The following is a 22,835-nucleotide window of genomic DNA, read 5'->3' on the forward strand; positions in this document are numbered from 1 at the left end:
TTTTAGAACTGAGAGGAAGCAAAATCAATGAGGTTGGACTACATCACTCGCATTATTACACAGCGTGCATCACACACCAACCAGACTGGATCACTGATGTAAAGACTCAAAAACAAAACTTAAGGACAGAGGTACATAAAACTAAGCTAACAAAAGGGAAGGAGACAATTAGTAACTTCTTAGCTTATTTTTTCCCTATTTATTTATTTATTTATTTATTTATTTATTTATTTATTTATTCATAAGAGACACACAGAGAGAGAGAGAGGCAGAGACACAGGCAGAGGGAGAAGTAGGCTCCATGCAGGGAGCCCGATGCGGGACTCAATCACGGGACTCCAGAATCACGCCCTGGGCTGAAGGCAGGCGCTAAACCAGTGAGCCACCCAGGGATCCCCTTTTCCCAAGTTTTAATTTTTTTTTTATTTTTTATTTTTATTTTTTTGTTTTTTTTTTAAGATTTATTTATTCATTCAGAGAGAGAGAGGCAGAGACACAGGCAGAGGGAGAAGCGGGCTCCATGCAGGGAGCCCAACTTGGGACTCGATCTCGGGTCTCCAGGATCACGCCCTGGGCTGCAGGAGGCGCTAAACCGCTGCGCCACTGGGGCTGCCCCTTCCCAAGTTTTTATTTAAATTCCAGTTAGTTAACATACAGTGTAATATTAGTTTCAGGCTAACTTCTTAAAAAATCAAAGAGTTTTCCAAGAAAGGAAGGAATATCAGGAGCAGACTTAAGCGCTCAGTTGGGGAAAAGAATGACAAAGTTGTCATAATATAACACTAAATAATAAATTAACCCAAATTGTGATACTGGAGAAAAGAAAAGAGAATGTGAGTGGTAGGTGGGGTATAGGAATTAAATCTTCCATATGATAAGTCTACCATTAATATCTAAAGTGGAGAACTGAAGAATTAAGCACCTAAGTATATTCTTTGGAAATACAGGGGTAATTAACAAAAGAAACAATTATGAGAACTGCAAGGGGCTACTTTTGGGGTAGGGGGACTCCAGGCACAGGGCAGAGGAGGACAGCTTCTTCCTTGCAAGCTGGGATATCGTCTAAGTTTGAAAACTATAAAAATACTTCTGGAGGTAATGTTTTTGTTTATGGCAATGATTGTCATGATGATCTCACAGGTGTATACTTATCTGAAACTCATTAAGATGTATACTTAAATATGTGCACAGGGCGCCTGGGTGGTTCAGTTGGTTAAGCGTCCAACTTCTGGCTTCGGCTCAGGTGACGATCTCAGAGTAGTTAGATTCAGTTCTGCATCAGGTTCCTCACTGAGCATGGAGCCTGCTTAAGATTTTCTCTCTCTCCCTCTCCTTCTGCCAGCCCCCAACCCTGCTCACACACACACTCTCTAAAATAAATAAGCACAGTTTTCTTTTTTCTTTCTTTATTTTTCTTTTAAAGATTTTATTTATTCATGAGAGACACAGAGAAAGAGAGAGGCAGAGACATAGGAAGAAGGAAAAAGAGAGAGACACAGAGAGAGAGAGAGAGAGAGAGAGTCTGAGACATAGGCAGAGGGAAAAGCAGGCTCCATGCAGGGAGCCCGACATGGGACTCGATCCTGGGATTCAGGATCATGCCCTGGGCCGAAGGCATTGCTAAACTGCTGAGCCACCCAGGCTGCCCTGTTTTTTGTTTTTTAAGATTTTATTTGTTTGAGAGAGAGAGAAAGAGAGCACAAGCAGAGGCAGGGACAGAGGGAAAGGGAAAGGGACAAGCAGACTCCCCGTTGAGCACAGAGCCAGATGTCGGGCTTGATCCCATGACCCAGAGATCATGACCTGAGAGCCTAAACTGAGAGTCTGATGCTTACCTGCCTGAGCCTCCCAAGCATCCCTGTGCAGCTTTCTTTTTTTTTTTAACATTTTTTTAAAAAATTTATTTATGATAGTCACAGAGAGAAAGAGAGAGAGAGAGGCAGAGACACAGGCAGAGGGAGAAGCAGGCTCCATGCACCGGGAGCCCGACGTGGGATTCGATCCCAGGCCTCCAGGATTGCGCCCTGGGCCAAAGGCAGGCGCCAAACCGCTGCACCACCCAGGGATCCCCCTGTGCAGCTTTCTATATGTCAGTCATACTCCAAGAAAGTGTTTTTTTTTTTTAATTAAAAATAAAACTATAAAAATAAAACTTTGATAGAAAGACTTTTAGAAGGAGGAAAAAAAACCAAAAGACAACTAAGTCAGAGGTATAGTTAGCACACAAAGGTCCAGTACAGCCGCTAATGGGGTCAAAAGATGTCCCTCAATGACACAAACTTGGTTTTGCTTTCTCTTCCACTGCAAACTATTTAAAATTCCAATTCTTTTTTTATTTTATTTTATTTTATTTATGATAGAGAGAGAGAGAGAGAGAGGCAGAGACATAGGCAGAGGGAGAAGCAGGCTCCATGCACCGGGAGTCCGAAGTGGGATTCGATCCCGGGTCTCCAGGATCGCGCCCTGGGCCAAAGGCAGGCGCTAAACCGCTGCGCCACCCAGGGATCCCTAAAATTCCAATTCTAAAGTGGGTTTCCTGCATTTGCAGTTTTCCTGGAGGACAGTGGTCTTCTAGGTTTTTGGCACAATTCTCCACAGAATGGAGAAACATGCAGAGAGAGGCAGGGGGTTAAAAAAGACCTCCCTACTGGTGAGGGCTCCCAAACTTTGGGCCTGAGGGAGGCAGATCCAGTAGCTCCTCTGGGGAGTTTTTCCAGCTCCAGGAATTCAAATTGTACCCAAAGATAGAGAGGCTATCTGTAACCGCTTCCATGAATCCTGATTACTTTAGGCTGGCCTTGGTCAGACAGTGGGTGGCTGAGGCTTCAGGGTAAACCCCAAAGTCTCTACACAACTTTGTTTGGTAACTTTTTTCCCTCTTTTGGGGGCCAGGACAGGGGTGACCATAACACCTAGGCCTCTCTCTTACACAGTTAGAAACATCAGAGTCCTAGACATTAAAAATTACCACTTCTTCAAGATACCTGGCAGAAGAATCAGGAATTGTGTCCAAAATCCTGCCACTTCCCTGCCAAATGTAGCTGGATGACTAACCAGCACATCTGTCTTCAACAGGAACTAAGGAAGGAAGAACTCCTGGCCCAAGCCCCGCACAGTGAGGTGGGGGCACCACGGTCACTCAGGCCTGGGTCTCATCGGAGGCACTGCTGGGGAGCTAGGCAAGGCTGCGCAAAGCACTGTCTGCCTGACATCTGGCTCCAAGGCCAACCCCACCAGGACAATGAGGGAGAAATGGGTGGCAGTTATGAAATAGAGCTTTCTGCCTTATTTTTAGCCCTGGGAGGGCAAGAGGGCCCCAAATGGCATTTAAGGGAGGAAAAGAAGCCAAGTGATTTAGAGCTATGGCTCTTACCCTGACTGTAGCACCTGCAGGCTATATGACCTTGGACACGGAGTTGGGACTCTCAGAGCCTCTACCTCTTCATTTGAGGGTGGCAATGACAGTGAGGATCATGGGAGATGGTGTATGAAAAAGTCCTTAGAATGGTGCCCTCACACACAGTAAGTATTTGAACCTTATTTACTAAAGATCTCCTCAGAGTGAGCCTCGCAGAGAAACATACCCAAATGAGGCAGAAGTGTTAGGCCTTCAACTCCCATGAAGCAGACAGCCCTCCTCCTTGGATCCATGCCAAACTCTCCCTTCCCCCAAAAGAGCCAAGGCTCCAAACTCTAAAAATAGCTCAAAACAACCTTATAGAGTAGTTAATTGTGTGAATGCTGTTGCTGTCCTCTGTGGGTGACATGCATGGTACTCATGAATTGGGCCAGCCGGCCTCCTACCAGGGTTACCTCCAATCCTGCAGCCCAGCGGGACTCCCCCCACCCCACCAGTTCCGAAGAACCACTGCAGCAATTACTCATTTGGCATGCAGCACACACTGCCATATTTGTCTCTCTGAATATGCTAAGACCTCAGCTAGACTGCAAATTCAGGAGCACCAGCAGTTTTCTTCCTTATAGTTCTACACTACCTGGCACTAGACCTCATTCACATGGACAGTGATATGTTCCCAGAGCCACAGGCGGTGCCCTCATGAACTGCCCCACACAACAATCTCCTTCATGGATTTACTGAGTTGAGCCCAGGAGCCCAGTCTCCTCCAGGAGCCCACTCACCTCATCCAGCTGTCTCTTCGTCTCTTCTTCCATCCTTCGGATATCGTCCATAGTCAGGTCAACCCACTTATCGAGCCAACAGAACAGCTGCCTGTGGAAGTTTGTAAATAGACGCCTTTCTTGCTACAAAAAAAGGAGGGAACCTAGTTAGAACCCAGAAGGTAGAGGTCACTGTTGCAGCTCCCCTCCCATGATCTCCATGTCAATAACCCCACTTTCTTAAAGGGGTGAGGAGAGGTGCTAGCTGGCTTCTATGGATGAGCCCTCAAGTCCCAAAAGTCAGTGACTTTTGCCCTCATGCGACAACATGTATCACTTCAAGAAGGAGGGAACCCCCTGGAGAGGATGGGTGCCTACCTCACAGCTAGGCCCCTGTGCCCCAAATCCTCCCCAGACAGGCAGCCCATGAGCTCATAGTTCAGCCAAGGCCCAGAAACAACTGTGCCAACTTTCCCTCTTGTCTCTGGAGCCTGAGGCCATGTTAAAACTGGCAAGCAGCCATGAAAGATGGCTCAAGAGGGAGGCTGTCATCAAAGAAAAAGCTATAAAAATGCCTTGGGTCTGTCCAGTTCAGGGATTCAGGGCACTGGAAAATTTGGCTCACAGGGCCTCTTGCTTTGGTTTTAAGAAGAGAGAAAGACTAAGTTTCATCTGCAGTTCAGTCATAGCAAGCCCCTTCCTGTTTCCTTTTTTTTGGCTTCAGTTTCCTTCCCTGTCACATGTGGTACCCCTGGATAGACAGCATTAAGCAGTAGGATAGTTAAGTGAAAGGGGAAGTGGGGGTCTGGGAAATCAGACTGAAATATTCTGATGTCAGCCACAGTAGGACACAAGTCACACGGGTTGTACGATCTTCTCTTGTTGGGCAAAATCCCCTCCCTCCCAACACACACACACACACACACACACACACACACACACGGGGGAAGGTCTCACCCTGGTCACTTACCTTATGTATAAAGTTTTCCACTTTGTTCTGCAGGCCCCACCACTTGAACTTGACAGTAACCAGTTTGTATGCACACATGTATGGGCAGTCTTTCTGATTTACAAGTTCTTGCTGTATTAGAGATACACATATAGGCAGACAGGTAACTAAGAGGGCCAACCTCTGGCTCTCCCTTAGCCTACCCTAGCCATTCCCCTCCACCCTGGGAAGAGGTCTGCCCATGCTATGCCCTGTCCCCTGGTGGTGAGGGTGTGAACTGCACCTTCCAATTTGGGCCCAAGGGTCCTCGGCCAGTTTTGATAGATTTAAATTTTGCTGGGTCTTCCTCGGCCTTGTAGTCCTGAGAGAAGTTGTAGAATTGGAGTTGGGGGAGGAAGGGAGAGAAGGAGAGAAGGAGGGAGACCGAGATTAGATTTTTCCATCAGAGTACACTTCATACCAGTCTTAAAGCTGCTGGTATAAAGAAAATATGGGAAAATGTCATAAACAAGATATAGAACTGTTTACATTTGCCTCAGGGGAGAGCTATGTGATTTTTCTCTGCCACGGTTTGTTTTCAATTTGACACCTATGAAAGTGTCACCAGACTGTCCGAGCATGCACGTATTTCCACTGTTTAAGACAGAGATTTTCAACCTGGGATAAGCATTCAAATGACTAGGGAAAGCTTTTTCAAAATACAGATTTCTAGGCCACTCCATCTAAAACTCAGCGAGTGAGAATATCTGCAGGTAAGGGCAGCACAGATTTTTTAAACCTCTGTAGGTGATTCTAAAACATGACCCCAGATGACAACCGGATGAGAACTGGCTGTCAAGCCTGAAATCTTATCCAATCTCCCTCTGGCTTTTTTTTTTTTTTTTTAATTGACTTGTTTTAATAAAATCATTACTGGAAATGTCCAATGTATAGAACCTATTTTCTTATGTACTACTGTCAGCCTTATTTCACTCATTTATAATGCAATCAATGCTGTGGGTGAATTAATCATAATAAAAGTTTAATATTTGGTTGTTCTTCTGCACTAATATGGGCTTAGGAAAAGCAAACTTACTATATCTACTTAACAAAAATAGTGAAAAAAACACATCACACTCACCCACCCACCCACACTCATACACACAAGTCATAAAGTATTTCCCAAAGCTAAGAAGATTTATGTGTACTTAAAAAATAAACCTTTTATGTCAACTATACTTATTTTTTTTTTAATTTTATTTTATTTTTTATTTATTTATGATAGTCACACAGAATGAGAGAGAGAGAGTCAGAGACACAGGCAGAGGGAGAAGCAGGCTCCATGCACCGGGAGCCCGACGTGGGATTCGATCCCGGGTCTCCAGGATCGCGCCCTGGGCCAAAGGCAGGCGCTAAACCGCTGCGCCACCCAGGGATCCCTGTCAACTATACTTAAATAAAAACAAATAAATTAGTTAAATCTTCCCCACTTCTGCTTCTCTCCACTCACATAAAATAACTAGACTTGACAAAATACTCAGAGTCATACTCTTTGCTAGCATTTCTTTTTTTTTTTTTTTTTTTTTTTAATTTATTTATGATAGTCACAGAGAGAGAGAGAGAGAGAGGCAGAGACATAGGCAGAGGGAGAAGCAGGCTCCATGCACCGGGAGCCCGACGTGGGACTCGATCCCGGGTCTCCAGGATGGCGCCCTGGGCCAAAGGCAGGCGCCAAACCTCTGTGCCACCCAGGGATCCCCTTTGTTAGCATTTCTATTTGAGACATATGACTATGTTCAGTTTGAGGAAATCCACCATGCTCTATACTTAGATATATTCACTTCGCTTTATGCTATACTTCAATAAAAAGCTTTTTGAAATATCCACTAACTTTTGAGGGTGGAAATGAAGATATTAGACAAGGAAAGCACAAGATGTTTTTCATATCTTTTTGGAAATACACAAACCAAAATATCTGAAGCACAAGAGCGAGTGGCTCCAGGAAAGAGGGATCATACCCCTGGGATGTGGAGAGCAAACACTCCCCAGAGAGAGCCAAATTCCTCTGCCCTGATCCCAACAGGTCTCTGTCAAATAGGAAGAGTACTGAATGAGCAGCAACCTAACTTTTCCTTCCCTAAAGAAATCCTTCCTGGGAGAACAGCACTGAGCAGGACAGACCACGTCCCTGCTCTTTCCAAGTTTATGGTCTAGAGCAGTGGTCCTTTCCTAGGCGTATGCTGCTATACTCTGAGAAGCCACCACTAACTTCTTTTTTTTTTTTTTAAAGATTTTATTTATTTATTCACGAGAGACACAGAGAGAGAGGCAGAGACACAGGCAGAGGGAGAATCAGGCTCCATGCAAAGAGCCCGACGTGGGACTCGATCCCAGGTCTCCAGGATCACACCCCAGGCTGCAGGTGGCACTAAACCGCTGCGCCACCGGGGCTGCCCCCACCACTAACTTCTTGAGGGTAAGGCATCTGTCTTTTCATCTATTCGGCTGGAACCCATAGAACACAGTCTTCCGAACATAACAGGCAGGCAATAAATGTTTTTTAATTACTGGGTTGGAAAAATGAATTTGAGAACTAGTTTCAGATCAAGTGTCATTTCAGCTGAGCAAATTATCCTCAGAACCTACAATGTCGGGGCAGCCTGGGTGGCTCAGCGGTTTAGCACCGCCTTCAGCCAGGGGTGTGATCCTGGAGACCCTGGATCAAGTCCCACGTCAGGCTCCCTACATGGGGCCTGCTTCTCCCTCTGCCTGTCTCTGCCTCTCTCTGTGTCTCTCATAAATAAATAAAATCTTTTTTTAAAAAAAAAAGAACCTACAATGTCTAGTAGTAGTTTCCAGAGCCAAACCAGGCCACTATCTTCCCGGTAGAATCCCCAAGAATTAAGAGAATTCTTAATTCTAATTTAAAAAATAAAACAAAAAAATAAAAATAAAAAATAAAAAATAAAACAAACAACAGCCAAGAGAGAACTTCCCTTTGAGCCAAGTTGGGTATGGTTCCTTGGTTTCTCTGACACTTAGAAGTTATTTCTGCATCTCAAAGGCAGCCCACCCTGCTAAATAGTTCCTACCTTGCTAAGTACTTGGCTTCGATCTGCAATGTCTATATATATGGCTTCCACGTGTTTCCATGCCTCAGGCTCCAGTTTATGCACCTGCAGAAACAAGGAGGACCACTGTGTAGTTTTTGTCAGCTACAAAGCACCCTTTATCCAGAATCAACACCCAGGAACAGTTATTTCCATAGCCATAGATGTGAGATTCCTACCAGTAAAGAATAACAAAGTTATCCAAAGGAATGGGAGGGGCCTGGAGCCTGCTACTCCCTCTGCCTGTGTCTCTGCCTCTCTCTCTCTCCCTGTATCTCTCATGAATAAGTAAATAAAATATTAAAAACAGAACAAAACAAAGGAATGGGAGGAAGGGTTTTTTTTGTTTTTTTTTTTTTGGGAGGAAGGGTTTTAAGTAGATATACATATGAGAACAAATGCTCTGATTTCAGCAGGCCAAAACACTCTGGCCTACTGCACTTAAATTATTTCGTATGTTCTCCTTTGTAAAGATTGGCTACAAATACTTGTGGACGTATAACCTGTTTAGCCATATACTGCTTACTTTAATGTGTTTTTTTTAATTACTTATTTATTGATTTAGAGAGATGGAAAGAGAGTGTGTGCACACTCATGTGAGCTGGGGGGAGAGGCAGAGGGAGAGGGAAAGAGAGAATCTCAAGCAGATTCTGAGCTCAGCACAGAGCCCAATGTGGGGCTCAATCTCATGATACTGAGATCATGACCTAAGCCAAAATCAAGAGTCAGATGGTTAACTGACTGAGCCACCCTTGTGCCCCTACTTTGATGCTTTTAAAAAACTTTCTCTTGCTTACCTTCCAGTCCCATCCTGAGTAATGCCACCACTGCCAGATTCCATGCACATACAAACATCCGTGTAGAGAGATCTTTCTTTTAATACAAATGGTAGCACATATACACACTGTTTTGCATCACGCTTTTTTCACTGAACAGTCTATCTTGAAGATTATTCTCTATTGGTTCTTTTTAACAGCTGCATAATATATCACTGTATGGCTGCACCACAGTTTAACAGTGTCTTACTGATGCGCTCTTACATTGTTTTTCATCTTTGGCTACACAGAGAATACTGCAATCAATCTCTATGTGTATAAATTATTTTACACATGTGAAAGCATAACTTACATGATAAATTCCTAGATGTGGAACTACTCAGGTCAAAAGGACATGTGAATTTTAGAATTGAGGAGTTATCTATAGATAACTCTATAGAGGCTCTATAGAGGCTGTAATCTTCACGTTTTAAAAATACAGTTCCTCTCTGCCAAGAGTTGCATTTAGACCAATCTTAGCTCTACGAGAAGGCCCCATAAGGAGTCTTTGGAGATCATGTTTTGCAAATTAGAGACAGAGCAATCCCATGCTGGTAGGAAAGGTCCAGACACAGGCTGTTAGAATGGGACTACAGAAAAGGCTCCGCAGAGAAGGAGAAGCAGCTAAACAGAGCCTCAAAACCCTACCCTGCAGCCTCGAAGACCCTGGGCTCTTGGGAAACGCTACTTACATTTTCCTGGGTGCCAAGATCTGGTTTGTGCCAGGTTTCAATTTTAATCAGAAAGTCTTCTTTCATGTATTCATTCTGGAAGAGGGGAAAACACCTTACAGTCACCAGCCTCAAAGTTGGAGAGTAACTATCTCACATTACTGATCGCAGTGATTGAGAGACCCTCGCCTCTGCCTTAAAGTAACAGCTAATTTGACTAGGAGCCCACAGGATTCTAGGGGCACATTATCTTGTTCAATCCTCCTCCCGGCCTACGAGGGCTGTAGTAATATCATCCTCATTCTACAGATGAGGAAAGTGAAGTTCAAAGAGGGGAGGGGACTTGTCCAAGCCCACAGAGATAATGACAGAGCTGGGCCTCAAAACCAGATTTGTCTGACTTCAAAATCTATGTATTTAACCACTTGGCCGTCTTGCCTTATGCACAGAGCACTAATGGTTAACATGAGAAGGAATATTCCCACTCAACCAAATGTTCACCAGCACCCCATCCACCAGCCAGCCTTTTGCTGAGGCCTGAAGTTCTCGCCTCGTCAACTGAACCCTCGGTGCTTCCTTAGTTCTGTTTAAAAATGGGATGCTACTTGAATGAGGCACATATTAACCTCTGAACTCCACGGCAGAATTTAGGTTGGCAGAAGCCGCCTCCATTTGGCAGCAGGGACAGGCACCTGGATGAGGGTGCTGAAAGGTGGAGAGAAGGGGTGATGACACAGGGGGTGGACACAGAAAAGACACCCTGATGACTTCAAATTTTGCCAATGGCCAGCATTCCCTGGGGTGTGCAGATGCGCACGTGGGAAAGCCACAATCAGGTCAGTTGAGCTAGTTTCATAAATCCTGAGAAGGCATGACATGGGAAGGGCAGAAGAGAGCCTTGGGTCATCCTGCACACGAGACCCACAGCCCCGACTGCAGGACCTACCCCACATGCCAATGGGGCTTTAGGCCAGAGACTACTTTGCCAATTGCCAGATTTTTCAGTAGGGGCAAAAAGATGAAGCTTCACTAACGCCAGCCTCCTGACAGGAATACCCAGGAACCTCCAGGGCAGTGACATTTTTATTTCTTCTTTTCTTAAAGATCCTTTACAACCCTTCCACCATCCCTCCCCACCCCCCATCAAGAATTCTTACCGTAATAACTGCTCCAAGGCAAGGACGTGGAAAGAAGAGAGAAAAAGATTAATGAAGCTGAGTAACTGCCCCTCACCCCCAGGGACCATGGCAGGAAGGAGTTCTCCCCTCCCTGGGGCTTAGTCCACAGGCGCGCTTCAAGCCCTGCAGGTGCATCTGGTATCTCAAATGTACCAACTTCAAGTTCCCCTCACACAGAAGTCCCAAGAGACCCAATCCAGAACTTCAATACAGTGACGCCACTATCTGTCCCCAAGGCACTCTCCAACTGGGCAAGAAAAGGGGACTGGCTCTGCTGCTCCGAAGCACTGAGACCCACTACTCTGCCCTCAGAGCATCACCTGCTGTCCCACCACCTCCTGTAGCCCAGAGAGGGCGCTTCTGGCCAGGCACTGTCCATCTGCCTTCTGCACACTTCCTCTCACTGTAACCAAACCTCGCGCCCTCTGCACTCCTGCTCATTGTAATGAGACCCCTTGGAAAGCACGGTTCAATTATTTATCAGAGAAAATGACTGCAGCTCTAATGTCACTGGGGAACAAACCAGCTCTCCTCCTGACAATAGTCTAGCTCACTCTGTACCCTCTGAGCTTAAGAGTTATCTCAGTTTCTAACAGCCATATTGGACATTTATGGGGCTAACAGTCAAACTCTGTAACTCCAAAACTAAAACTAAGGTTACTGCTGAGATTAAGATGCAGAAAGGATGGGGCACCTGTGTGGCTCAGTGGTTGAGCATCTGCCTTTGGCTCAGGGTGTGATCCTGGGGGTTCCAGGATCGAGTCCCACATCGGGCTCCCCACAGGGAGTCTGCTTCTCCCTCTACCTGTGTCTCTGCCTGTCTCTGTGTGTGTCTCTCATGAATAATAAATAAAATCTTAAAAAAAAAAAAAGATGCAGAAAGGTTTGAATATAAGGGATAAGGTCTGCCTTGTATAGAAACAATCCAAGAGACTACTAGTCATTTCCCTGTATCTGATAAAAGATATTTGCAAGAAAGTACCAGGTTAAGATTATAATTACACGGCCTATTGAAGTAATTGCCCTGTTATCAGCTTGGAGAAAATCAGTTAACATAAAAGGAAATGGTGGGTATGATATCTACTGAATGGAAGTCCAAAGAGGCCAGGTTGGCAGAAATTCTCCTGTGCTGTACTGGTGGCCATGGCCTCCGGCTGCCTATGTGGCACATTTAGCAGCCCCATCCCCAGAATAGAGACAGTGGTGTTAGCCAGGCCCAGTCTGATGACAGGAGCCATTAAGGTTCCCCAACTAACCACCTGATTCTGAATCCACATTCTCCAAGCAATCTTCTAAGTAGGGACAGAATGTGCTAATCAATGGACACAGGAGTCTGATCATTTAAGCAAATGGGCATTTCCACTACATGGTGGCATTCTGAATATACTTTGGTTTCCCAGGTAGAAGAGTTCTCAAGGGAAGAACACCCTGATCAGCAAACAGGAACATCTAGTGTCATTAGTAATTCTGTATTTCGATATAACTTAATATATTGGCATTTGGGGTTTTCATACAATAGTCTTTCCTAGACCCTAAGAAAAGGATCCACTCAGTTCTGACAAACTAGGTTTCTGAACTAACGAACCTGGGCAACCAAACAATCTCCCCCAACCAATTAAGACCATTTCCTGGGACGCCTGGTGGCTCAGCAGTAGGGCGTCTGCCTTTGGCGAAGGGCGTGACCCCGGGTCCCTTAAAAAAAAAAATTTCCTTTTCTTCAAACTGCAACCCTGGGTACATCAGGAAATCCTTTGCAGTTGGGAAATACAGCTCTCCAAATAAGACTAATAAGGTACTTTAAAACCATGGCTCAGTGAGATGTATTCAGGCCAGGGTTAAAGGTTAGAGGTAGACACAGAAGGAGAAACATTTATCTCCCTCTTCCTATTTTCATTCACAGCCAAGCCCCCTCTTATCCTCTCTTCCTGTCCCAACCCATCAGCAGGGGGAAGAAAGAAAAAGAAAGAAAGAAGGTAAGAGGACAGAAAAAGCTGATAGCAGAGTATTACAAATCTGTTTTTGTTACATTTAGAGTAAGAGCAGAGCCTTCTAAAAGACATGTAGACTTTTACCCTATGCCCCTTTATCCATTCTCACCTCAAATTTTAATCTACTGCAGCCAAGCTAAGGAGTTTGAACTACTGATCTTTCTCCCACCAATCCCCACAGGGGACTGGAAAGTAGCCTTCTTATTTCTACCTCTGAGTTTACTTATTTATTTTTTAAGATTTTATCCATTTATTTCAGAGAGAGAGAGAAAGAGCCCACAAGTGGCCCCCCCCCCCCCCCCCCCCCCCCCCCCCCCGCAGCGGGAGAAGCAGACTCCCCACTGAGCAGGGAACCTGATGTGGGGCCCAACCCCTGGACCTTGAGATCATGACCTGGGTTGAAGGCAGATGCTTAACCGACTGAGCCACCCAGGCGCTCCTCTATCTCTGAGTTTAAAAGAATAATGTCTAATAAGGCAGATCTAAGATTCAACGTATTGATTCTATATGATGGAGGGTTCTCACCATGAGGCTGGCGCCCACTGAAGAAAACACCTTCCTTCCCCTACTCCCTGCTTCTCCTCTTCACTGAATATTAAGAAATTATATTTTTCTTCTTTTGGCCAAGGATCAGCACTACGTGTGAATGAATACTTGATATCTAGAAAAATGCCCGTGTCAGCTGTAGTATGACACAGAGGACAGAGGCATCTCTCAGCCGGCACAAGACCTGTTTACAGAACACTGACTCAGTCATGGAAGAGTCCATGCTATCTGTTGGCTTCCGTTATGCCAAGTTGGTTAAGGTTCTTATGACACATGCTCTATGGCAACCATCCTAGATATAAAGAAAATTCACCTTTGGCCCTAGACCAGACACACCCAGGCACAGTGCACACTGTCTTTAAAGAAAGTGTGTGCTTATCTCCTTTCCAAGAACTTAACAACTTCCTGCTCAATGTTTAGGGAGTAGAGATGTTTGCATTTTCAGCTACATCACTGAAACTGTAAGTGCTAAATATATCCCAGGTTCCACCCATGATTGTACATCTCCTGATACCAGGTTCTTGAACCTCTGTAGGGCCACTGAGGATTGAAGAGAACAATCATTGTGCTCTAGACTTTAGTCATTCCCAAAGTCCACAGGATAAGGACTACATAGGTGGAGCATACTCACCAGACACAATTTAGGGAGTCCAACAAATATGTAACAGTACACGTAAGTAGAGGCTGGCAGGAGAGCCTCAGAGCCAGCTGCCTATGCCAACAAATGTCAGCTGGCTAGAGGAAAGGCCATTCGTGTCATGTCAAGTTCCAGGAGAATGCTAAGGACTGCCACCCCCCCAACCCCACCCCATCATGGACATGGATCAGTACTAGCCCTCAAGACCTAGGAATCCTAAAAAGCTAAGAGTCCAAACTACTCAAAGGGAATCCCAAAATGTCTAGAATGGAAAGTTCTCTTCCTTTAGTCTTTCCTTTCCAGAAAACCCAGATAAGGGACTAGCCAAGATTATTGGGACAATAATTTCACCCCTACTCCCACCTTAAACTAATAAAACATGCTGATTTTGTGTAAGCCATCAGTTCAGGGCCCTTAGTAGTGACCTCCCCACTCCTCATCTCCTACACCTCTCAAATGTGACATGCATATTCTATGTGTTATATATTTAGGGGATAACTGCTTCTGAATCTTTTGTCATAAAAAATTAGGTTTATTTTAACTTTTCCTCAACAAATCAGGATTTTGTTGCTACATTTTCTTGGTGTCTAGGTCTGGCCCTCCCCCCAGGGCAAGAAAGTCACCCTTAGAGGTCCTTTCCTATGACTGCCTCTCTCAAGAGCTCCTTGGCCGCAAAGCTGCTTTCCAAGCCAAACCCAAATATATTACATGAAACTGGAAATTTCAGGATCTAACAATAAGTGAGTGGCTTATTTTTTTAAAAGATTATTTATTTATTTATTCATGAGAGACACAGAAAGAGAAGCAGAGACAAAGGCAGAGGGAGGAGAAGCAGGCTCCATGCAAGGAGCCCAATGTGGGACTCGATCCAGGGAATCCAGGATCAGGCCCCAAGCCAAAGGCAGACACTCAACCGCTGAGCCACCCAGGTGTCCCAAGTGAGTGGTTTAGTAAGATCATAGTACCCTCATAGAATGGAATACTATGCAGATATTACAGATCTAAAAAAAACAGTAGACTACATAATGACACGGAAAAAATTCTAAATAAAAAATAAATCTAGGGATCCCTGGGTGGCGCAGTGGTTTGGTGCCTGCCTTTGGCCCAGGGCGCGATCCTGGAGACCTGGGATCGAATCCCACGTGGGGCTCTCCCGGTGCATGGAGCCTGCTTCTCCCTCTGCCTATGTCTCTCTCTCTCTCTCTCTCTCTCTCTCTCTCTCTGTGACTATCATAAATAAATAAAAATTAAAAAATAAAATAAAACAAATCTAATAATTAGTATGATTTAATTTAAAATCTGTCTTAAAAATGTGTCTGGAAATACACATATAAGGATTATAAAAAGACACTAAAATGTCAACAGTGACTATCTAGAAATGGAAGGATCCTGGGTGATTATTTTCTTCTGTTTGTATGTAGTTTCCACAATTTAAACAGAGAGGGGATCCCTGGGTGGCGCAGCGGTTTAGCGCCTGCCTTTGGCCCAGGGCGCGATCCTGGAGACCCGGGATTGAATCCCACGTCGGGCTCCCGGTGCATGGAGCCTGCTCCTCCCTCTGCCTGTGTCTCTGCCTCTCTCTCTCTCTCTGTGACTATCATAAATAATAAATAAAAAAGAAAAAGAAAAAAAATAAACAGAGAGAACACTACTTCTGTAATCGGTAAAAGCAATCATATTTATCATATCATTCCAAGAGAGGCTGGTTCTGTACCATCGCAGGCTGTGACAACTACAGGTGGTTCCCACTCAGCTGGCTGCCAAATTGAACTAGACAACACACACACTCACCACCAGCCTGAGGGGGTTCCCCAAGTTCATCCTTTCATTGGCTTAATCTGGAAAATGAAGGTGGGACCCAGCCCTAATTCACTGCCCCCTTTGGGGCCTACTTGACCATACCCTCTGTCTACCTTGGGGCCCAAACTCCAGCTTCTGGCCAGGTCTGCACTTACCAGTTCTGCAATAAGGGTAGGCATTCCATGCTTTTTCATGTATATTCAGGGCTCCCTCTGGGGCTAGCATTCGAACAAACGTGGGCACTTTGCTGTGGTAAGAAAAAGGGGTTATGAAGAGGAATGAAGAGAGAAGACAATGGACTTTTACATCACATTCTTCGGGCCACAGCTCCAACTGCTTCAGTGGCACTGGCAAGCAAGTTTCCACAAGATAAGCAGGTTACCCTTCTGTTTGAGAAGCTACCAGCTGAAGCCTGACACCCAAGTTCATCGGGCTACTAACATCCACCCAAAACTCATCCCAGTACCTCACCACCCATCGGAACAGGACAAGAGGTGGGACCTTTGGCTACCTGCCATGGCTTATCGGTTCTTACATTATCATGACCCATTTTTCCTGAGCTCACCAGGCCCGGGGAATTATACTACCTACTGCAAGGATGGCATACCTTCAAGAGTGGACCAGTCTAGGTTTATAGGCCACATTGTCTGGCTGACAGACTTGGAATATGGAATCCAAGATTATCTGATCTGCTATTATCAGTTCTGGGAGGCCAGGAGGGCTTCAGGGCCATCTGTCTCCCAGGACAAAATATTTCTTCTAATCAATTCTTTTTTTTTTTTTTTTTAAATCAATTCTTTTTATCTCAGGTTACAGAACAGCATATACAGTATGAACCTGTTTTTTTTTTTTTTTTTTTTAAGGAGTAAATATTCCTCTTCCCTAGTTTTTAACTGATAATCTATGCAGTCTTTAGTAGGCTCCAACAATCTCCTCAACTTTAGTGCCTGAGGCCTTAACACAAAAGAGCAAAACCCGGCACTCAGAGCAACCTTTTGAGATTCATTGACTCACTGCCACACTCATTCAAGTAAGTCTCCTGTGTGCCAGGCACCAGGATACTTACAGAAATCACACAGACATGGCTCCTGACTTCATGGAGCTTACATTCTAGTGGGAAGTCCATCTAACCAGGCAGAGGACAGCACTGTTAAGTGTGTGCCACAGTGGGTGAGCACAGGGCTCTGGGGGACAGAACACTGGAACAACATGGTGTGGGAGGCTCCTCAGGGAAAGTAAGAACTAAATGAAAACACAGAGTAGAACATGAGTAGACCTGAGCTAGATAAAAGGATGGGAATGGGGTGGGAAAAGCTGGGAGAAAGAGAGAGAAGTTTGGAGTAGCTGATGTAAGGTATGAGGCAGGGAATATAAAAGAACATGCAGAGGCTGGGTCATAAAAGATCTTGTAAGTTATGTCAAGAAGGAGTATGGATTTTATCCTACGGGCAAAGGAAAGCCATCCAGATCTATTTAAGCCACCAACATATCCAACATATCTACCTTTGGACAGAACTCAAAGTTGTGCAGAGAAATGGAAAGCAGGGCGAGCAGTTAGAAGCCACTTTAGTAATCCAACCAAGAGATGATGGAAGGAAATGGAAATGCTGGATATACTAAGGAAATGGAGTCAAAAGGACTTGAGCTGATACCAGGGAGGAGAAAGAGGGTGGTGGGGAACCCATGGTTCTGACTGGGGCAATAGATGGCTGACAGGAAGGTTCTGATTCTAACGAGGAGAGGTGATCAGGGCATTCAGCACTGCTGGTTTTGATTTGGTCTTTGCAGTTGAGTGCTTTGGGATTAAATAACGAGTGGTAGTGGCAGCTCAAAGTTTACCACTCTTTTAAAGAAGAGGGTAAGACAAGTCCCACCTTCATATGTACAGACCTCCTGACACTCTAGTTGGACCAACTGAGTCATAAGGAACCAATCGGCCTCTTCTACCAACCTGTTTGCAAAGTCTTCCTGTGCACAAAAAACACAAATGCATTATGAGAAAGGCATATCCTGAGCCTTATGCTAATCAATTGCTAATGGCTCAGTAAGGATTGGCTGGTAGTCAACTCAGAGTAGGGATGGAGGAGGATGAAGAGGAGACATGAAGGAAAAAAGAAAACAATGGCAAGGAAACAGAATCATGGTGAAATTTCCCCCACTTCACAGTGTTGCTCTCCTCCTGGTTCCAGCACTCACAAAATCTGTGGCTCCTCTGGGCTAGCACTTTTACATCTCCACAGCATCAGACTATACTAAATCAGAGATTTTACCAAGTGAAAATGAGTGAAAATAATTTTCAGTTCAGTGACTATAAATTAAAATTCTGGGGGTACCTGGGTGGCTCAGTGGGTTAAGCATCTGCCTATGGCTCAGGTCATGATCCCAGGGTCCTGGGATCGAGTCCCATGTCAGGCTCCCTGCTCAGTGGGGAGTCTGCTTCTCCCTCTCCCTCTGCTACTCCCCCTGCTTGTGCTCTCTGTCAAATAAATGAATAAAATCTTTAAAATAACATAAAATTCTGGTTTATGTTGCACAGCAATGTGAATGTATTTATTGCCACTGAACTTTAAAAAAAATGCTAAAAAAATGCTGAAAGAAAGAAAGAAAGAAAGAAAGAAAGAAAGAAAGAAAGAAAGAAAGAGGGAGGGAGGGAGGGAGGGAGGGAGGGAGGGAGGGAGGGAGGGAGGGGGCCACCTAGGTGGCGCAGATAGTTAAGTGTCCAATTCTTGGTTTCGGCTCAGGTTGTGATCTCAGGGTCATGGCATCAAGCCCTTTGGGGGGCTCTTCACTTGGCTCAGAGTCTGCTTAGGATTCTCCCTCCCAGGATCCCTGGGTGGCGTAGCGGTTTAGCGCCTGCCTTTGACCCAGGGTGTGATCCTGGAGTCCTGGGATCGAGTCCCACATCAGGCTCCCTGCATGGAGCCTGCTTCTCCCTCTGCCTGTGTCTCTGCCTCTCTCTCTCTCTCTGTGTCTCTCATGAATAAATAAAAAAAAATTAAAAATAAAAAAAAAGGATTCTCCCTCCCTCCGCTCCTCCCCTTGCTCTCTCTCAAATAAATAAATCTTTTAAAAAATAGTAAAAATGATGACTTTTGTTTTTTTTTTTTTTTTTAATTTTTTATTATTTATTTATGATAGTCATACAGAGAGAGAGAGAGAGAGGCAGAGACACAGGCAGAGGGAGAAGCAGGCTCCATGCACCGGGAGCCTGACGTGGGACTCGATCCCGGGTCTCCAGGATCCCGCCCTGGGCCAAAGGCAGGCGCCAAACCGCTGCGCCACCCAGGGATCCCAAATGATGACTTTTGTGTTATGTACACTTTAGCACTGTTAAAAATATATATATCAGGTTTACTTTTTCCAATACTGGATAGTTTCTAAGACTAGCTTGGTTCAACTTCCATTCAAGCTGCTGTATGTTTACTATGGCTTTCAATGTCCTTTACGTCAGCTTATAATTTCCTGAAATATTACTGTTTCAATTAGAGATTCAGCAAATTTGTGTGGTTTGCTATGGATTTTGGTATATAAATCAGACTCACTTTTAAATATTTATGCCTTTAAAAATAAATAAATAAATAAATAAATATTTATGCCTTTGATCCACATAAAGGGCCAAAATTTCTCTGGTAACTGATTTCACAGTATCAGAATTTAAAATACTCCCTGCCCCACAATTTCACTTTTAGGAGCACTTACTATAAATTTATACACATAAGTACAGCAAAAGATTTGTGCAGGAGGAATCTTATGAGAGTACTGTATGTAAACATCTGGAAATTACTATAAATATCTACCAAGGGAGGACTGGTGAAATGGGCTATAGCACATCTGTATAACATATTCTAAAAGAATAGGACAGAATATGCTGACACTGAATGACAGCTATGGTATTACAGGTAACAAAGAAGCAAAGTCAAGAATCATATGTATAGTTTGATCACATGTATGTAAAAGAATAATAAATGAAATGGAACACCCATTTACACACACACACACACACACACACACACACCCCTATATTCATAAACAACTAAGAAACTAAACACTAAGAAGCCAAATGCTACCACCTCTGAGGAGTAAGAGCCTAGTTGAGGCAAGTATTTTCTTAAAAAAAAAAAAATCAGTGCTCGCTTCGGCAGCACATATACTAAAAAAAAAAAAAATTCGGGATCCCTGGGTGGCGCAGCAGTTTGGCGCCTGCCTTTGGCCCAGGGCGCGATCCTGGAGACCCGAGATCGAATCCCACGTCGGGCTCTCGGTGCATGGAGCCTGCTTCTCCCTCTGCCTATGTCCCTGCCTCTCTCTCTCTCTGTGACTGTCATAAATAAATAAAAATGTTCAAAAAAAAAAATTAAAAAAAAAATCTTAAAAAAAAAAAAAACTTAAATGAGCAAAGAAGTGCCACTTACACCCACTCTTACAGGTGAAGCAACCTAAGAAACCAACTAATAACCCAGAAACACCCCCAATTATCCATAATCTCCACTTCAATACCTGGCTGCCTTTTGGCTATGCTGCTCAGCAACATACCTCTGTAAGTGGTAGATCTTGTGTGTGTACTGGCCTTTCTCACCATCCTTCTCATAGGGCTCATTCACCAGGACCTCCACGCCTTCACCGCCACCCGTTTCATTTTTGCTGGCCTCAGCCACAGAATACAGCTGCCCTACTTGATACTAAAGGAACAATGAAACAGGAGTTATTGTCAATGCAGAATCTTCTCAACAGGTGCACATGGTCTAGTTGCCAGTAACCATCCAATTAGATCACTCTGGGATTCCTCTGCATCCAAAACCTCATTCTGCAGTTCCACATGGGACCTTGCCCGAATCCTACAGCAACTATGAACACTGCTCCATGGCCTCTCTTTAGTTGTCAGATGTGTTTAATTTAATCCTTCCCATTTTTATATCCTCCATCAAGGCTTAAGGAGGCAGGTGAATATGCTTAACCTCACATCACCATCCAGAAAACACATTATAGAGTCCAAGGTAGCTTTTTCCCTGAACCTGCCTCTGGTATTAAGACCCTAAAACAAGATCTTGGTTGGCTGCTAGAAGTCTCTTTATCCCATTCATTTAAACAGACCCTAACACATGACTTCTTGTCAAAGAAAGTTGCCCAGTGCTCTGTGAAATCCACAACCTCGGGCAGCCCCGGTGGCGCAGCGGTTTACTGCCGCCTGCAGCCTGGGGTGTGATCCTGGAGACCCAGGATCGAGTCCCAGTCGGGCTCCCTGCATGGGGCCTGCTTCTCCCTCTGTCTCTCTCCCCTCCCCCCCACCCCGTGTGTCTCTATGAATAAATAAATAAAATCTTAAAAAAAAAAAAAAGAAATCCACAACCTCTTCTTTTATTTTATTTCTTTATTTATTTTTTTAATTAATGATAGTCACACACAGAGAGAGAGAGAGAGGCAGAGACACAGGCAGAGGGAGAAGCAGGCTCCATGCACCGGGAGCCCGACGTGGGATTCGATCCCGGGTTTCCAGGATCGCGCCCTGGGCCAAAGGCAGGCGCCAAACCGCTGCGCCACCCAGGGATCCCCCACAAACTCTTCTGAAACTGGCTCATCTACTTGTTTTTTCTCCAGTGTTGGGCAGCTCATCACCCTGCCAGCAACTCAGAGAACAGTCTTGCAGGCAACCAAACCTGATGCTTTCCAGATTCCCGGTACGGCTGAAGCAAGTGCCCTGCTTCCTATATTGGATAACAAAGATTCCTACCCCACAGTATGTACTAATCCCAATTTGACAAGTACACTCTCTGTGTTGCCATCTTACTAGATGGCAAGAACCTAGTTTTCCTTTATTTGGGTCATAGGCCACCCTGTCAAGTAACTAGTCAAGATTACTGGCCTCCTCTAACTTCAGGCCAACTCAGTGTTGGGACCAATGACCGGGCACTGCCCAGGCCTGGCCCTTCTGCTCCCTCCTCTTTGAGGGAAGCTGTTCAGAGGGAAAAATAAGACAAAAAGAACAGGGATCCCTGGGTGGCGCAGCGGTTTGGCGCCTGCCTTTGGCCCAGGGCACGATCCTGGAGACCCGGGATCGAGTCCCACGTCGGGCTCCCAGTGCATGGAGCCTGCTTCTCCCTCTGCCTGTGTCTCTGCCTCTCTCTCTCTGTGACTATCATGAATAAATAAATAAAATCTTAAAAAAAAAAAAAAAAAAAAAAAAAGAACGGACAGCAACAATTAATGCAGGAAGTTACATTTAAGGCAAAGGATGCATTCTCCCTATCACCACCAATACCACCAGGCATGACAGCTTAGGGAGTACGAGGGAAAAAAGGTATTTGATTGTACTGCGGGTGTCAAGGTTTTCCTCACTGGCTACATCCCCTCCCCAAACGCCCCAGTACTCCCAGGAGTGCCAGACAAGGGTTTTCCACCCGTTGAGATTAAAATAGAGAGGCTGCCTCTCTGGGCAGCTGCCACTTAAACCACTGTCGGCAACAGCAAGGAGCAGAGGCAGTTTCCAGAGCTGCTTCATCTTGGAAGCCTGCTTTTCTAGGCAGCTTCATAAGCACTGCAGGGAAATTTCTGGGTGAAGTCTGGAAGGGGAAACAGCACACCAGCACAATTCACTGTTCACCATGAAATAGAAAGAGCCCTAATTTCCAAGTAAAAACCCAGTACAAAATGCCAAGGAGGGATCCCTGGGTGGTGCAGCGGTTTGGCGCCTGCCTTTGGCCCAGGGCGCGATCCTGGAGACCTGGGATCGAATCCCACATCGGGCTCCCGGTGCATGGAGCTTGCTTCTCCCTCTGCCTGTGTCTCTGCCTCTCTCTCTATCATAAGTAAATTAAAAAAAAAAAAAAAAATGCCAAGGAAAGGCCCAGGAAAGTGATCAAGGCTCAGTTAATCCCATAAAGAGGAACATCTGGGTGAGAGCCAGTCATCTTGACCTTGCTAATCCTGAGCAGCATCAGTGCTGCCTCAATGCCCCTAGGGAGCACCAAGCTGTCTCGGTGCCTTTCCAAGTTCACCCCCTGGCTGAGGCAAAATGAAAACCTCTATCAAGTGGGTCAGGGTTTGGC

General features: G+C 45.0%; 1 protein-coding gene and 1 long non-coding RNA gene across 3 annotated transcripts in view; one reads left to right on the plus strand and one right to left on the minus strand.

Moving 5' to 3' along the window:
* The window catches only part of PITPNA (phosphatidylinositol transfer protein alpha), a 43,378-nt gene that overhangs the window by 12,908 nt on the left and 7,635 nt on the right, over positions 1–22,835 (minus strand). For both annotated transcript variants that reach the window (XM_038548466.1, XM_038548467.1), the window contains exons 3-10: positions 20,326–20,471; positions 15,948–16,039; positions 10,801–10,808; positions 9,665–9,739; positions 8,140–8,223; positions 5,352–5,429; positions 5,090–5,200; positions 4,141–4,263 (exon numbers count right to left, since the gene is read on the minus strand). In XM_038548466.1, coding sequence (XP_038404394.1) covers positions 4,141–4,263; positions 5,090–5,200; positions 5,352–5,429; positions 8,140–8,223; positions 9,665–9,739; positions 10,801–10,808; positions 15,948–16,039; positions 20,326–20,471 — 717 coding nt within the window. The remainder of the gene's footprint in view (positions 1–4,140; positions 4,264–5,089; positions 5,201–5,351; positions 5,430–8,139; positions 8,224–9,664; positions 9,740–10,800; positions 10,809–15,947; positions 16,040–20,325; positions 20,472–22,835) is intronic.
* LOC119873334 lies at positions 12,721–21,768 on the plus strand. Its single transcript, XR_005364759.1, has 3 exons — positions 12,721–12,794; positions 14,584–14,732; positions 21,388–21,768. It is a non-coding gene; the product is annotated as an uncharacterized LOC119873334 (long non-coding RNA).

The sequence above is a fragment of the Canis lupus genome, chromosome 9 (assembly GCF_011100685.1).
Source record: "Canis lupus familiaris isolate Mischka breed German Shepherd chromosome 9, alternate assembly UU_Cfam_GSD_1.0, whole genome shotgun sequence".
In the NCBI taxonomy this organism is placed as follows: domain Eukaryota; kingdom Metazoa; phylum Chordata; class Mammalia; order Carnivora; family Canidae; genus Canis; species Canis lupus.